The sequence below is a fragment of the Somniosus microcephalus genome, chromosome 4 (genome assembly GCF_052327205.1).
Source record: "Somniosus microcephalus isolate GS21.2 chromosome 4, FLI_Smic_1.0, whole genome shotgun sequence".
NCBI lineage: Eukaryota > Metazoa > Chordata > Chondrichthyes > Squaliformes > Somniosidae > Somniosus > Somniosus microcephalus.
In genome coordinates, this window is record NC_140990.1 from 52062779 (window position 1) to 52077292 (window position 14514).

At 49.2% G+C, this 14514-nt stretch overlaps 2 protein-coding genes across 6 annotated transcripts in view; one reads left to right on the top strand and one right to left on the bottom strand.

The window, feature by feature from the left end:
* Positions 1 to 3229, top strand: part of LOC147118870 (uncharacterized) — a 72107-nt gene extending 68878 nt beyond the window's left edge. For 3 of the 5 annotated variants that reach the window (XR_015077961.1, XR_015077960.1, XR_015077963.1), the window contains exon 3: positions 1552 to 3017. The gene's annotated coding sequence lies outside the window, so the exon portion shown is untranslated. Of the gene's footprint in view, positions 1 to 1551 lie in introns of all 5 variants that reach the window. The other 2 variants (XR_015077962.1, XR_015077964.1) reach the window with 2 other exon arrangements.
* Positions 3230 to 13491: 10262 nt separating this feature from the next.
* LOC147118871 (uncharacterized) overlaps positions 13492 to 14514 on the bottom strand; it is a 144131-nt gene continuing 143108 nt past the window's right edge. The window contains exon 6 of the mRNA XM_085984645.1: positions 13492 to 13714. Coding sequence (XP_085840771.1) covers positions 13492 to 13714 — 223 coding nt within the window. The remainder of the gene's footprint in view (positions 13715 to 14514) is intronic.

Sequence of the window (14514 nt, forward strand, 5' to 3'; positions counted from 1 at the left end):
TCAAACTTGACCATAAAGCGATGCGCAGCCCTAAATCCAGCTACGCTCCTCCCAACCATTGAGGATGGCACACCCCACTGCTGTGAGACGGTAACCCAGCTGGTCACCAAAACTCGAGTGGACTTAAGTGAAACACAGCTAGAAAATCCAGATTTAATATATTTCGTCGACGGCTCAGCCCTCCGAGATGACAAAGGTACTTCCCGCACTGGCTACGCCATCACGACGGACAATTCAACTGTAGAGGCAATGTCGTTACCAAACTCCTTTTCAGCACAACAAGCAGAACTATTCGCGCTCACAAGAGCATGTATCTTGGCCACAGACAAAACTGTTAATATTTATACAGATTCACGGTATGCCTTTGGGGTTGCCCATGATTATGGACAGATCTGGAAATTTAGGGGTTACTTGACCTCCGCAGGCTCAACGATCAAGAATGCAGGACAAGTTCACAATTTTTTACGTGCTGTCCAGTGTCCACGTAAAGTTGCTATTATTAAATGTCAAGCACACACAGGCAATCAGGACCAAATTACATTGGGCAATGACAGGGCTGCAAAAAGTGCTGCTTTGTCAAATACAGGTCCCCAGGTGTCAGCCTATGTTCTTAAAAACACAAAACCCGTTGATTTGCCACCCACATTGGATGATGTATTAACCTTTCAGTCACAGGCCAGTACTGAGGAGGTGTTAGCCTGGGCACAAGATCAATGTGATAAAACACCTAAGGGAGTATGAGTTCACCATGACGGCCACGTGGTGGCACCCAGATCTTTGCTCCCATGGATTGCCCGCTGTGTTCATACTTTCACACATGCGGGCAAAGGGGGTAATGGCAGACTATATCGCACATACATGGTACGTACCGGGTATTTCGGCAATTGCAAAACAAATTCGTGAAAAGTGTACTACCTGTCAAACGATGAATCCGGGAAAAACGGAGAAGGTACAGTCTGCCTCCCACCCAAATCCAACAGGACCTTTTGTGAATTTGCAAATGGATTTTATTGAATTACCCGCATGTATGGGTTTTAAGTATGTATTAGTTATTATAGATGTGTTTTCTAAATGGGTTGTAGCTTTTCCATGTAAAAAGAATGACGCTGTTACCGTCGCTAAACATTTGTTAAAGGAAATTGTACCACGATTCGGTATACCTGTACAACTCTCGAGTGACAATGGGTCACATTTTACTGGGACAATTATGCGAGAGATGTGTAAGGCTTTGCAAATCAATCAGCATTTTCACTGCAGCTATCATCCACAGTCAGCTGGGCTGGTGGAGCGATATAATGGAATGTTGAAAAATAAGTTAGCTAAGCTATGTGATGAGACTAGACTCAAATGGGTCGAACTGTTACCCCTAGCATTAAGGGTAATGCGGTCAGCAACAAACAGAACAACAGGATTATCACCACATGAAATCATCATGGGACGTCCCCAACGATTGCCTTTTTCTGCACCGTTTACTGCTAAACAAATGGACATTCACAAAATGGAAGAAAATATGCTAAACTATTGCATTGCTCTAACAAAATGTATTTCTAGTTTCCATTCGCAGGTAAAAGAAGCCCAAGTTGACCCTGCCGAAGGAAGATGCCATAGCTTGGAGCCCAGCGAGTTCGTCTACGTAAAGGTGTTCAAGAGAAAGAGTAGCCTTCACCCAAGATTTGAGGGTCCGTCCCAGATCCTGTTAACCACCAACACTGCTGTAAAGGTGAAAGAGAGACCAACATGGATCCATGCCTCGCACTGCAAAAGAGCCCCAGAACCCGAGGAAGAGGAATCGCCAACCCCATCAGTAAATGGAAATGGACATTAGGACTATGTTTCCTTGTGACACTTATAATACCTGTAATGCCCGATTTGCATGTAAACACCTTTTTGTATATGTCTTACACTTATGCTAGGGGAACTAATGCCTCCAGTTGTTGGGTATGCACACAGGTGCCCATCCATACGAAGGGAGGAATTCCATTAAGACCTATCCCCTTTAATTCCAATAAAATGGCATATTGGCTGTTTCAACAAAATTCAGAAAAGGTAGAAGCCATGGAGTTAGAAAGGCTCTGAAGAATCCAGATCTGATTAGATTATTGTCCTAGTTAGGACAAAAGGGTGGAATGTGGAAATTGACATTATACTTAGCATGCTGGGTAGAATAAAATGGCCAAGTAAAAGAACAAACTTGCTTAGGTTGTAGCTAAAGCAAGAAAAAGTAAATGTGTCACAACGTGTCGAGGACCAAGAGATCTTTCATAATACCCACCCACATTGACGATGTGATAACAGCTATAATTGACTCACTAGCACAAGGGAGGCATAAGGCTATAGAATAGATAAACTATTAATGATTGTCGCTAGACAAAGAAGCAAAACTATGGAGTAAGCTAATCATCTTGGTAACAAGATGATCAGACATGAGTAAGTAAATCATTTTGGTAACAAGATTCAGACAGAACCTCCTGACAGAATATATGATTACTAACCTTGTCTGGAGATATTTCTGTCCTGCTGACCTTTTGATTGTCCTTGTGCAAACTCTTAATGTGTTTAAAATAATACAATAACATTACACGTGATTTATGGAACGCTTGCTTGTTTGAGTGTATAAATATGCTGCATTCACTGATGTTCAGTGGAGATGTTGGCCTAGCCTTTGTCCAGGCAGCTCTCCCCTTGTGCAAGTAAAAATTAAACTAACAATCTGACAGTACTGCTTGTGTTTTAGAGTTTTGCTCGGAGTCGAGATTTCGATACCAGGCAGTGCATTTCAGATCATAATAACTCGCTGGGTAAAGAAATGTTTCCTCATGATGACCCGTCTGCAGTGAAGCGCCTGTTTGAGCTTCTAACTGAGGCAAACTTCTCTTTCCCAGGAGGAGAGATGAGAGAAACTGGGGCACTTCTCATTAGAACAAAGCAGGGTGAGAGGAGATGTGAGCGAGGTATTTAAACTTCATCAATGACACTGACCAAAATATCAGAGAGACTCCCTGTCCCTCAGGACCTGTGTCCAGGGGAGAAGCTGATGGGTTTATCAGATCATCTTTGGGTTAAATGTTGTGCTCGTGGAGCTGAGCCCCTAGTGTCAGCATCAAACACTCTCCAGTCGGGTACAGCATGGGTTAGATACAGAGCAAACCAATCAGCCGCTCCCCGACACAGATACCGAGGGACAGGGAGTGTCCCGGACAATGACATTTCTCACTCAATAAGGTATAAATTGATCCTGTACCTCTCCCCATTAATCCTGGGCTCCACACGGGGCAAATCCTGCTCCAGTTTCCCTTCCTGTAACAGCACTGAGCTAAACCCAGCCCATAATGAGCAGGGCCCAGGGAGGTTGGTTGCTAGGCACTGCAGTGATGTCATAAAGCAGGGCCATTCGGCCCAGCTGGTCGTCTCCTTGTCCCTTTAAAGGTGGAGAGCCGGGACACCCGGTCTCCAAACACATCCCACCTGTTCATACTGAGAATCCCCGGGGAAGGCCCAAGGCCCAGAGTGTGGAACACAACCAAGGGGGAAAGAGGAGGAGAGAAGGGGAGGTAAATCAAGGAGTCGGGACTGAGGGACACCGAGCTTCAGTTTTAGAGCCTGTAGACTTCAGGAGGGGAAGAGTGAGTTCAGTAGTTTTCGGATCCAGGGAGAGAACAAGGAGCAGATGGGGAGACTGGTGTGGATTCCAGCAGTGAGGATGTCGGGGGAGGGAGATTGTGTCGGGCCATGTATTAGGGGTGTAGGAGGGACAAGAGAGGAAAGGTCAGAGGAGTAATTACTGCAGCAGTGCCCATAAATAGTGAGTGAGAGGAGATGGGGGTTCGAGTGGACCAGGGACACTTAAACTCTCTGTTTGCTGTGACCAGTTTTCCTTCGGTTAAAAATGGCCTCCTGTAGCCCAGTGACACAAACAGCCCATTAAGCTCCACCAATGGCCTTTGGTCTGGTGAGGTCTCCCTTTGTGAAACATCGTCTGTTGTTAAAGCTTTTCATTCTGACGCGCTCACACTGAGAAATGAGCTGCAGAACTGCCGACACCGTCAGCTTTAAGGAGATGTTTCCCTTTGGAGATCGGATTGTCCATTGAGTTTGATTAAATTGATGTTAAAGTAACAATGCTGCTTTGCCCTGTGACAATAACAGATTATCAGAATATTTCCCATAGGTTAAAATCCAATGTTACAGGGCCTCACTGCCCTGAATGGTTGAAGTGGACCCTGTGATATAATAGAATTTTCTGTCCTGTCAGACTTGGACATCTTGTAGATCCATCTTTTAACAAGTTGTGGCAACTCAGTTCTCAGATGGATTCCACTCAGTTTGTAACAAGCCCTCAATCAGCTCGTCTTATTGACGAGATATCAAGGACTCGACACACTGCGTGTGTGGGAAACAAAGCTCATTTAATTGACATTGATACAGATTAAACTCCAGCCCAGTTATAGGGGCTACTAACTGATGCGCTATCAATAACTCCAAAGACTGAGATTAAGCGAGTAATTAACAGGCTTTTATTAACAAGAGAATGAAGGTGTGCCTTGAGTGGTCGACTGGTCCAGAATACAAAGGGGCTGTGGAGCAGTCACCTTTATACCTGGATTCGTGGGCGGAGTCAGCCGAGGCATGTACACAATGGAATACAAACAGTGGTTTACCACATTCACCCCTTGTTTAAAATTGAGTCCGGCGGGGTGAAGTGTATTAAAAGTTAGTGTATTGGAGTCTCTCCGGAGGTCTTGTCTGCCGCTGTGATCGACGTGGCGACGGCAGGGGTAGTGAAGCTTCCGGCGTCGAGTCCCGCGTAGGCTGGGGCACTGGTGTGTAGTCCTCGTAGATGTCGAGGTGGTCGCGGGACCCAGGCCTGCCGTCTGCTGAGGCTGGATATCGGATCGTGGGGGGGGGGTGGTGGTAGTGGGTTACTGCGGCCCCCGAGGGTGCGAGGTCTCTTATGGAGACTGTGTTCTCCCGCCCGTCCGGGTACGCAATGTAAGCATACTGGGGGTTGGCGTGGAGGAGGTCGACCCTCTCGACCAGGGGGTCCATTTTATGGGTCCTCACGTGTCTTCTCAGTAGGACCGGCCCTGGGGACGTCAGCCATGGCGGTAGCGATGTCCCCGATGTGGACTTCCTTGGGAAGACAAACATTTTCTCATGAGGGGTGGCGTTAGTGGCAGTGTAGAGCAGTGACCGAATAGAGTGGAGCGCATCAGGGAGCACATCCTGCCAGCGGGAGGTCGGAAGGCCCCTAGACTTTAAGGCTAGCAGGGCGGCCTTCCAAACTGTCGCATTCTCTCTTTCCACCTGTCCGTTCCCCCGGGGGTTGTAACTGGTGGTCCTGCTTGTGGCAATACCCCTAGCTAGCAGGTACTGACGGAGTTCGTCGCTCATAAACGATGAGCCCCGGTCGCTATGGATATAGCTGGGGAAACCGAACAGGGTGAAGAGGTCGTTCAGACATTTAATGACCGTGGCACTGGTCATGTCCTGGCAGGGGATGGCGAACGGGAAACGGGAGTACTCATCAATAATATTGAGGAAGTACACATTGCGGTCGGAGGAGGGGAGAGGCCCTTTAAAATCAATGCTCAGGCGCTCGAAGGGGCGAGTGGCTTTTATCAGGTAAGCCCTGTCTGGTCTATAAAAGTGCGGTTTGCACTCAGCGCAGACTTGGCAGTTCCTGGTCATGGTCCTGACCTCCTCAATGGAGTAAGGCAGGTTGCGGGCCTTGATGAAGTGGAAGAACCTGGTGACCCCCGGGTGGCAGAGGTCATTGTGGAGGGCCCGCAGTCTATCGATCTGCGCGCTGGCGCAGGTGCCACGCGATAGAGCATCCAGGGGTTCATTGAGCTTCCCGGGCCGGTACAAGATCTCGTAATTGTAGGTGGAAAGTTCGATTCTCCACCTCAAGATCTTGTCGTTTTTGATTTTGCCCCTCTGCTTGTTGTTAAACATGAAAGCAACTGAACACTGGTCAGTGAGCAGGGTAAATCGTTTTCCGGCCAGGTAATGCCTCCAATGACGCACAGCCTCCACAATAGCCTGGGCCTCCTTCTCAACAGCAGAGTGTCTGGCCTCCGGGCCCTGGAGGGTTCGTGAAAAGAAGGCCACGGGTCTCCCCGCCTGATTGAGGGTAGCAGCCAGGGCAAAGTCGGATGCGTCACTTTCCACCTGGAAGGGGATGGATTCATCCACTGCGTGCATGGTGGCTTTGGCAATGTCTTCCTTGATACGGTGGAAGGCTAAGCGGGCCTCTGCCGTCACGGGAAAAGAGGTGGACTTGATCAGCGGACGGGCCTTGTCCGCATAGTAGGGGACCCACTGGGCGTAATAAGAGAAAAACCCTAGGCACCTCTTCAGGGCCTTGAGGCAGTGGGGCAGTGGGAGTTCCATAAGGGGACGCATCCGGTCGGGGTCGGGGCCGATGACTCCGTGTTCCACAACACAGCCAAGGATGGTGAGGCGGGTTGTGCGGAATATGCACTTCTCCTTGTTATATGTCAGGTTCAGGAGTTGGGCGGTGCAGAGGAATTTTTCGAGGTTTGCGTCATGGTCCTGCAAGTCATGGCCGCAGATGGTCACATTGTCCAGATATGGGAAAGTGGCCTGCAACGTATTTTGATCGACCATCCGGTCCATCTCCCTTTGGAAGACGGAGACCCCGTTGGTGACGCCAAAGGGAACCCTAAGGAAGTGATAGAGGCGGCCGTTTGCCTCAAAGGCAGTATACTGGCGGTCCTCGGTGGATAGGGAGCTGGTGGTATGCTGATTTCAGGTCAATGGTCGAGAAGACGCAGTACTGCGCGATCTGGTTGACCATATCAGCTATACGGGGGAGTGGGTAAGCGTCCAGCAGGGTGTAGCGATTTATTGTCTGGCTGTAGTCGATGACCAGGCGCTGCTTCTCGCCGGTCTTAACGACCACAACCTGGGCTCGCCAGGGGCTGGTGCTGCCCTCAATAATCCCTTCCTTCAGGAGCCGCTCCACTTCAGTTTTAATGAAAACCCTGTCCCCGGCACTGTATCGACTGCTCTTTGTGGCGATGGGCTTACAGTCGGGGGTGAGGTTAGCAAACAGTGGGGGGGGGTGACTCTGAGTGTGGAGAGGTTGCACCTGGTGTGCGGCGGGCAATTTGGAAGCTGCTGGCTGCGGACTGTGAGTGGGGGGAGGGGTCCACCGTACGCCATCGTAACACTTTTAAGGTGGCACTGAAAATCTAACCCCAGTAGAACGGCAGCGCAGAGGTCGGGCAGGACCAGAAGTTTAAAATTATCGTACACAGTCCCGTCTACTACGAGTGTCACCACGCAGTAGCCGCCAGTGTCCGCCGACTGGGACTCGGAGGCCATAGAAATCCGCTGGTGCGCAGGCAGGACTGGGAGAGAGCAATGCCGCACCGTGTCGGGGTGGATGAAGCTCTCCGTGCTCCCAGAGTCAAAAAGGCAGATTGTTTTGTGACCATTTACCTTAATGTCCATTGTGGAACTGGCCAACTGGTGCGGTCTCGCTTGGTCCAGTGTAACGGAGGCCAACGTAGGGGTCGGTGTGTCGCTGCGGGTATCAGATGAGGCGGTGTTGGGGGCCTGCTGTGTCCTGGCTGTCGTCCAAGATGGCGGCATCCATGATCCCCATGTGGCTGGAGGCGTCCAAAATGGCTGCTGTTCCGGTGGTTCGCACATGGCTGGGGAGGCACAAGATGGCGGCCCGCACGGCTCACACGCGGCGCTGCTGGGGTTCGGGGTGGCTTTGGCCCTGCAGACGCTGGCGTAGTGTCCCTTCTTCCCGCAGCCCGAGCAGATCGCATTTTTCGCCGGGCAGCGCGCTCTGGGGTGTTTGGCCTGGCCACAGAAGTAGCATTTCTGGCCTTGGGACACTGCTGCGGTAGTTGGGCCATTGCTGGGATGTGGCTGGGGTGGCACGGCGCTATGAGACGGTCCTACCGTGTCCCAAGCTGTCGTTCCTGTAAAGTCTGTAGGTATTATGGCGAATTAATACACAGACTACAAGAGTAACTTTAACAGGACTTTACTATTCGAAGGTCAGGGCGAATCTGCCCAATAAATCCTGACACAGCACTTATATACCGGTGTGGTCACCGTCGGTATTACAGTATACAGCAGCCAAGATAAAGTAGTGCCACACCTAAAATAGTTCTCTTAAAGGTGAACGGTTACATACAATAGTTCTCTTAAAGGTAGAACAGTTACATACACTACAATCCTCCCTTTTTAGCTTACAACATACTTATTCCCCATTAAACATAACATCATAACATATATCCAACTTCATGTTAAAACAGTTCACAGATGTAGTCTCTGCGGAAACAGTTCACAGATTCAGTCTCTGCGGAAAACAGTTCACAGATTCAATCTCGGTGGATGCGCCTTCCGTGCTTCTTGACTCGGTCCTGACAACACCTCAGTGGTGTAGCAGTTCCCTGTGGTGTAGTCGGTTCACGTTGCTGGAGTGACTCATCCAATAGTCCTTCACTGGACTTAACAGCTTGAACTTCCGTCCTTCTGAACCAACATTGTTGGCTTATAAAACTTGAGTACCTTGGGAAGTTTTTCTACTTCCAAACTGATTTGGCTCCGTTCGAAGGGACCCCGTGCTTGATCTAGTAGTGATGATGATGGTCCAGATGATCATCATCTTCTGCTTCGTCTTTTCCTTTTCTGCTTCTTGGAGACTCTCTGGGCTCCACTGTCAGCTGCCAGCTGCATGCACAGTTCCTCCTTCTCGTCCTCCTTTTTCCGTAGTAGCGCCACCATCTCCCGATGTTCCTTAGACTTTTTGTGATTCTTCATGGTTTCTGCACTTTGGGAGTTTTCATCACAAGCTGGGCAGAACAGGTCATCGTAATATTCGATGTCGTCCAACAGGTCATGGTAATATTCGGTGTCATCCTGAGCTGGGCCAGCGAGAGGGTCTTCTATTTCCTCCATACCCAGCTGGACATTAGCCAGCTTTTGTTCCAAATCCAGACATCTTTCCTGAAGAGACTTCTTCAGGCGTTCAGCTTCATCCAGCTTTTTCTGGGCTTCCTGCCAGTCTTTTACTAATGACGTCATTTGTGATTTCAATACTTCAACTTCATTCGGAGATTGGTTGATCGGACTATTCAATCCCTCTACTGGAGCAGCTGTTTCAGCATTCTGTTGTTCAACATTGACATGAGTCAGCGTACTTTTGGCATCCCAGGGTTGCTCTGCTGCCATCTTCTCAGTCTGTGTTGCAACCTCAGCTATTTCAATAACTTTTGGGAGCTCCAAACCCCTCTCCTTTGAAGATTTAAACTCCTGTTCAATTTGTTCCCATTTCAGAGTCTTGTCCTTCAGCATATGAAAGAGTTGGCTGACCGTTAACTCTTCTGACCTCATACGTTTTCCAATAGCTGCAGGGCTGTTTATAACCTTGCCCTGGGGCTCCTTTGCTGTTTCTACTTCGCCATCATCCGCAGCCTCCACCATTCGAATTTCCACACTTGAATCGTCCAGTGATGCTGCACCCAACTTCAGTAGGAGCTCGGAGTTCATGGCGACCAAATCAGTCTTTTCTGCCTGCAATCCGCTAACAAGCGCTTTCAGTTGCTGAACATCTTGCTCCACCAGATTAGAGCACGCACCTTCAGAAACCGAATCAGCTTTGATTCGTTTGGCCTCCTTGCCCCGACGGTTTGTGTGCTCCTGCTCCTTTTTCTCCATCAGCTGTTTCTGTTGTCTTCCCAGGTTCTCCCACTCTGTGTCACAGAACTTTTTCATTGCTTTCATCTCTTGTTCGAAACGGCAACTCAATTGTTCTAATTGTTGTTGCAATTTGAATTGGAGTTGAGTTCGAGCCCGGTGTTCCTCAGAATTGTGCATATCTGTAAACTGGACAGACTCAGAATTCTCTGTCAAGCTATGTTGTTGTTGTTCAGTGGAATTCTGTTCTGAAACTTTGTTCTCCTCTGAAGCATAAGCATTTATGCACTCCTTCGTTTTTCCAACCTTAGTCAGCAAGTCCATTTTAGACTTGTCTTTCGCACCTGGGCTGGTCGTATCGTCATCCGTTTCAGAGTCTGAGCTGATTGTCTTCACCGAGTTCTCACTCATTATTGCTTTTAAGTAGTGCCATTCCATGTTTATTTCCCAGATCCACTCCCGTCCCAGAAGTGGTGGACCTCCCTCTGGTAGTACATATAAATACATTCCTTGGTGTTCTTTGCCCCTGTCTCTCACCTTGACTTTTATCTTTCCCATGGGGTATACTTTCTGCCCCGTGTATGTCTGCAATACGATCTTGGTATCTCTCAAGGGTATGTGTGAGAATAGCCGGTTGTAATCCCTTCGATTTATGACTGATAGGGCTGATCCTGTGTCCAATTCCATTTTCACTTGGACTCCGGCTATTTTTAGCATGACCCAGATAGTTTGCAGGTCAGCTTCCTTACTCACATTGTGAATTCTCAGACTACCCAGTTCCTGACCGGTTGGGTCTGAATCCGAATTCTGTTCATCTGAACTCTTCTCAGCCACCTTGTGTACCTTATTGTACTTTTCCTGCGGTGACTTTTTTTTGTTGTTGTTGGTCTTCTTTCCTGACCGGCATACCTTAGCTATGTGACCAAGTTTGCCACATTTTCTACATTCCTGGTTTTTAAACCAGCATTGGTTCTGGTCGTGTGTTGTCTTCCCACAACGATAACATTTCGATGTACCCGAAGTAATTTGATCCACACTGAGTACCGCTGCCTTCAGCTGCATTTCCACTGTGCCTCTCACTGTGGCTTCGTGCGATGCTGCAATAAGGACAGCCTTATCAAGTGTGAGATCGTTCTCTTCTAGCAGACGCTTTTGTGTTCCTTCCTTCGAAAACCCGCACACAAACTTGTCTCTCAATGCCTCTGTCAGATTTTCCCCAAACTGGCAGTATTTCGCTAGTCTACGCAGTTTGACCAAGTATTCCGCGTTGCTTTCCTCTTTCCGTTGCGTTCTCGCATAGAATTTGAATCGTTCCGCCAACATCAGTGGTGTGGGGTTCAAATGATCCTTCAGGACAGCAACAATATTAGCGAAAGTCTGATCCGCCGGTTTAGCTGGTGATAGAAGATGCTTCAATAGCCCGTATGTCTTTGCCCCCATTGCGTTTAATAAGGTGAGAGCTTTATCATCATCTGCTATCTTATTGGCCTCACAATATATCTCGATAGGTTCTACGTACGTGGCCCAATCTTTCACCTCGGAATCGAAGTTGTTGATGTTACCATGCTTAGGCATCTTCACTATCTCTCACTATCTTTCTGCGAAACAAACATGAAATTTTTCTTTAACTTTTTTTTTCAAAATGATGGTTTCCCGCGCTTGTCTTCTTCCCCCGCCCACTTTCAAAATGGCGGTTTCCCGCTTCTGTCGTCTTCCCCGCCTACTGGCGGCTTCCCGCATTTCTTCCCCTGGCGGGAGGGGTAAGCTTTTCCCTCGGGCGACGACCGCTGGCTTTCGGGGTTCGCAGCCTGCGCGTCAGCTTCAGTGCGTTCCTTGTTCCCTTTTCTCGGCAAGGCAACCAGCGCTGGGTACAACCCGTTGACGGTGAACAGTTTCAGCCACTGGCTGGGTCTCGCTCAGTCTCCCTTGCTCGGGCTCTGTCTCTCCCACTCGCTCGGGCTCTGTCTCTCCCTCAGCGGCTTCCAATCGCGCCTCCCAGCCCTCTCGCAGTCCGGTGCTTTCCTCCCCGGCTGCAGCTGAGTTCTCCATGATTTATTTATTTTTATATCTTCCCGCGCCTTACGATCCCGGTCGCAGCGCTTCGTGGCCTCGGTCGCTGCCCGGCCTTTTTCACTCCAATCGCACCTCCCAGCCCTCTCGCAGTCCGGTGCTTTCCTCCCCGGCTGCGGCTGAGTTCTCCGCAGTTTATTTATTTTTGTATCTTCCCGCGCCTTATGATCCCGGTCGCAGCACCTCGTGGCCTCGGTAGCTGCCCGGCCTTTTTCACCGGTCGCGGTCTAGCTGTCTCACGACGCCGTTGCGTCTCCCAGCCCGCTTGTACCGCGGCTTCCGTGCTCCACGCTGCCCCAGTCTCAGCGCCTCTGGGCCCGACTTCTGTCCGGCTCCTTTCCCCCGACTGTGGTCGAGTTCACCGCCCTTATCCTCCGTTTATTTTTTTATTTTCCCTTTACTCACAGTCACCGTGGCCGACTTGCTTCTCGTGCTGATCGGCTCACTCACCACCATGGCAGAAGGGACAATCAGTGCCTGTTGCTGATGGAAGGCTTCATGTCTGAATTCTTCCTTCTTCCTTGCTCTGCAGACTCGAGTTTTCTCTCAGCAGAACGACGAGGGCGGGTGCCTCTTCTCAACGCTCGTTAACTGCTTCGGAAGTATTGTTGCCGCAGGGTAAGATCGAACTCGTCGCCACTGTAAAGTCTGTAGGTATTATGGCGAATTAATACACAGACTACAAGAGTAACTTTAACAGGACTTTACTATTCGAAGGTCAGGGCGAATCTGCCCAATAAATCCTGACACAGCACTTATATACCGGTGTGGTCACCGTCGGTATTACAGTATACAGCAGCCAAGATAAAGTAGTGCCACACCTAAAATAGTTCTCTTAAAGGTGAACGGTTACATACAATAGTTCTCTTAAAGGTAGAACAGTTACATACACTACAGTTCCCCGCGGCATCCACAGTGCAGAGGAGTAGGCATCCATGCCCCGGTAGGCTGCGTCCAATGATAGTGCGAGTTCAGAGGCCTTGTTGAGGTCGAGGTCACTGTGCTCCAACAGCCGCTGTCGGGTGTAATTGGACCTGTGGCCCGCTACAAAAGCATCCCGGATAAGTTCCTCTGTGTACACGGCGGCCTTTACATCCTTACAACCACAGGCCCGGCCAAGCACAGACAGTGCCTGAAGGTATTCCTCGGTCGATTCCCCAGGTTGTTGTTTACGACTCCCCAGAAGGTGCCTGGCGTACACTTCGTTCACTGGGCGCGTGCATTGGTCCTTGAGGATCTTGATAGCATCCGCGTACGAGGTCGCGTCTTGGATGACCGAGTACACTCGGTGGTTCACTTTGGAGGTCAGGTCATCCAGTTTGTCCTCGTCCGATTTGATTGCAGCGGAGGCGGTCAGGAATTTTTCGAAACACCTAAGCCAGTGAGTAAACTTGATGGATGAGTCCGCCTCCCGATGATCTAAGTCCAGGCATGCTGGTGTGAGGATCTTCTCCATTATAAAAATCTTGTTAATAAAATTGATGCGCTATCAATAACTCAAAAGACTGAGATTAAGCGAGTAATTAACAGGCTTTTATTAACAAGAGAATGAAGGTGTGCCTCGAGTGGTCGACCGGTCCAGAATACAAAGGGGCTGTGGAGCAGTCACCTTTATACCTGGATTCATGGGAGGAGTCAGCCGAGGCATGTACAGGCATGTACACAGTGGAATACAAACAGTGGTTTACCACACTAACATCAGCTGAAACAAACCCCAACTGTCAGAATGAACATGGTTCAGTCCTGGATGTGATTAACAGCAGAATCCAACCCCTGCAGCCACATGTGAACTTGCTGGTGTCTCAGCAGGTTGGATGATAGACGGAATCCCTTCCCACACACGGAGCAGGTGAACGGCCTCTCTCCAGTGTGAGTGTGTTGGTGAGTCCGCAGGTTGGATGATAGACTGAATCCCTTCCCACACATGGAGCAGGTGAACGGCCTCTCCCCAGTGTGTGTGTTGGTGTGTCAGCAGGTTGGATGATAGACTGAATCCCTTCCCACACACAGAGCAGGTGAACGGCCTCTCCCCAGTGTGAGCTCGCTGTTGTCTCAGCAGGGTGGATGATAGACTGAATCCCTTCCCACACATGGAGCAGGTGCACAGCCTCTCCCCAGTGTGAGTGTGTTGGTCTGTCAGCAGATACTTTGCACTTTCAAGAAGTCAAACAGGCGCTTCACTGTAGACAGGTCGTTATGGCAACACTGATAGGACATTCCACTGAATCGACTGGTTGGAAACTGTCATCAGATCGAGAGAAACAACAGAGTTTGCCGTTATTAACCACAATATGAGCTTAAATCAGTGTGAGTAATACATTAGATTATAATGTGTGATGAAAGGTTCTGACGGAAGGTCAGTGACCTGAACCGTTAACTCTGTTTCTCTCTCCACAGACGCTGCCTGACCTGCTGAGGATTTCCAGCATTTTCTCTCTTTATTTCAGATTTCCAGTATCCGCAGTATTTTGCTTTTGTAATTGGATGGATCTTTCAGAGAGCTGCACAGGCACGATGGGCCAAATGGCTTCCTTCTGTGCTGTATCATTCTAGGATTCTGTGAAGTGTCGGTTAATGCAATTTAAGAAGCATCAACGGGTTTGTGTCAGAATTTAACTGAGTATCGAGCCAACATGTCCAGGTTATGTAAATTGCGCCTGTTCACACTGGAAAGAGAAGGTGGAGAGGTGATAGGATTGCTGTTTTTAGAATTCTAAAGGGACTGGATCAGATCAGCCATGATCTTATTGAATGGCGGAG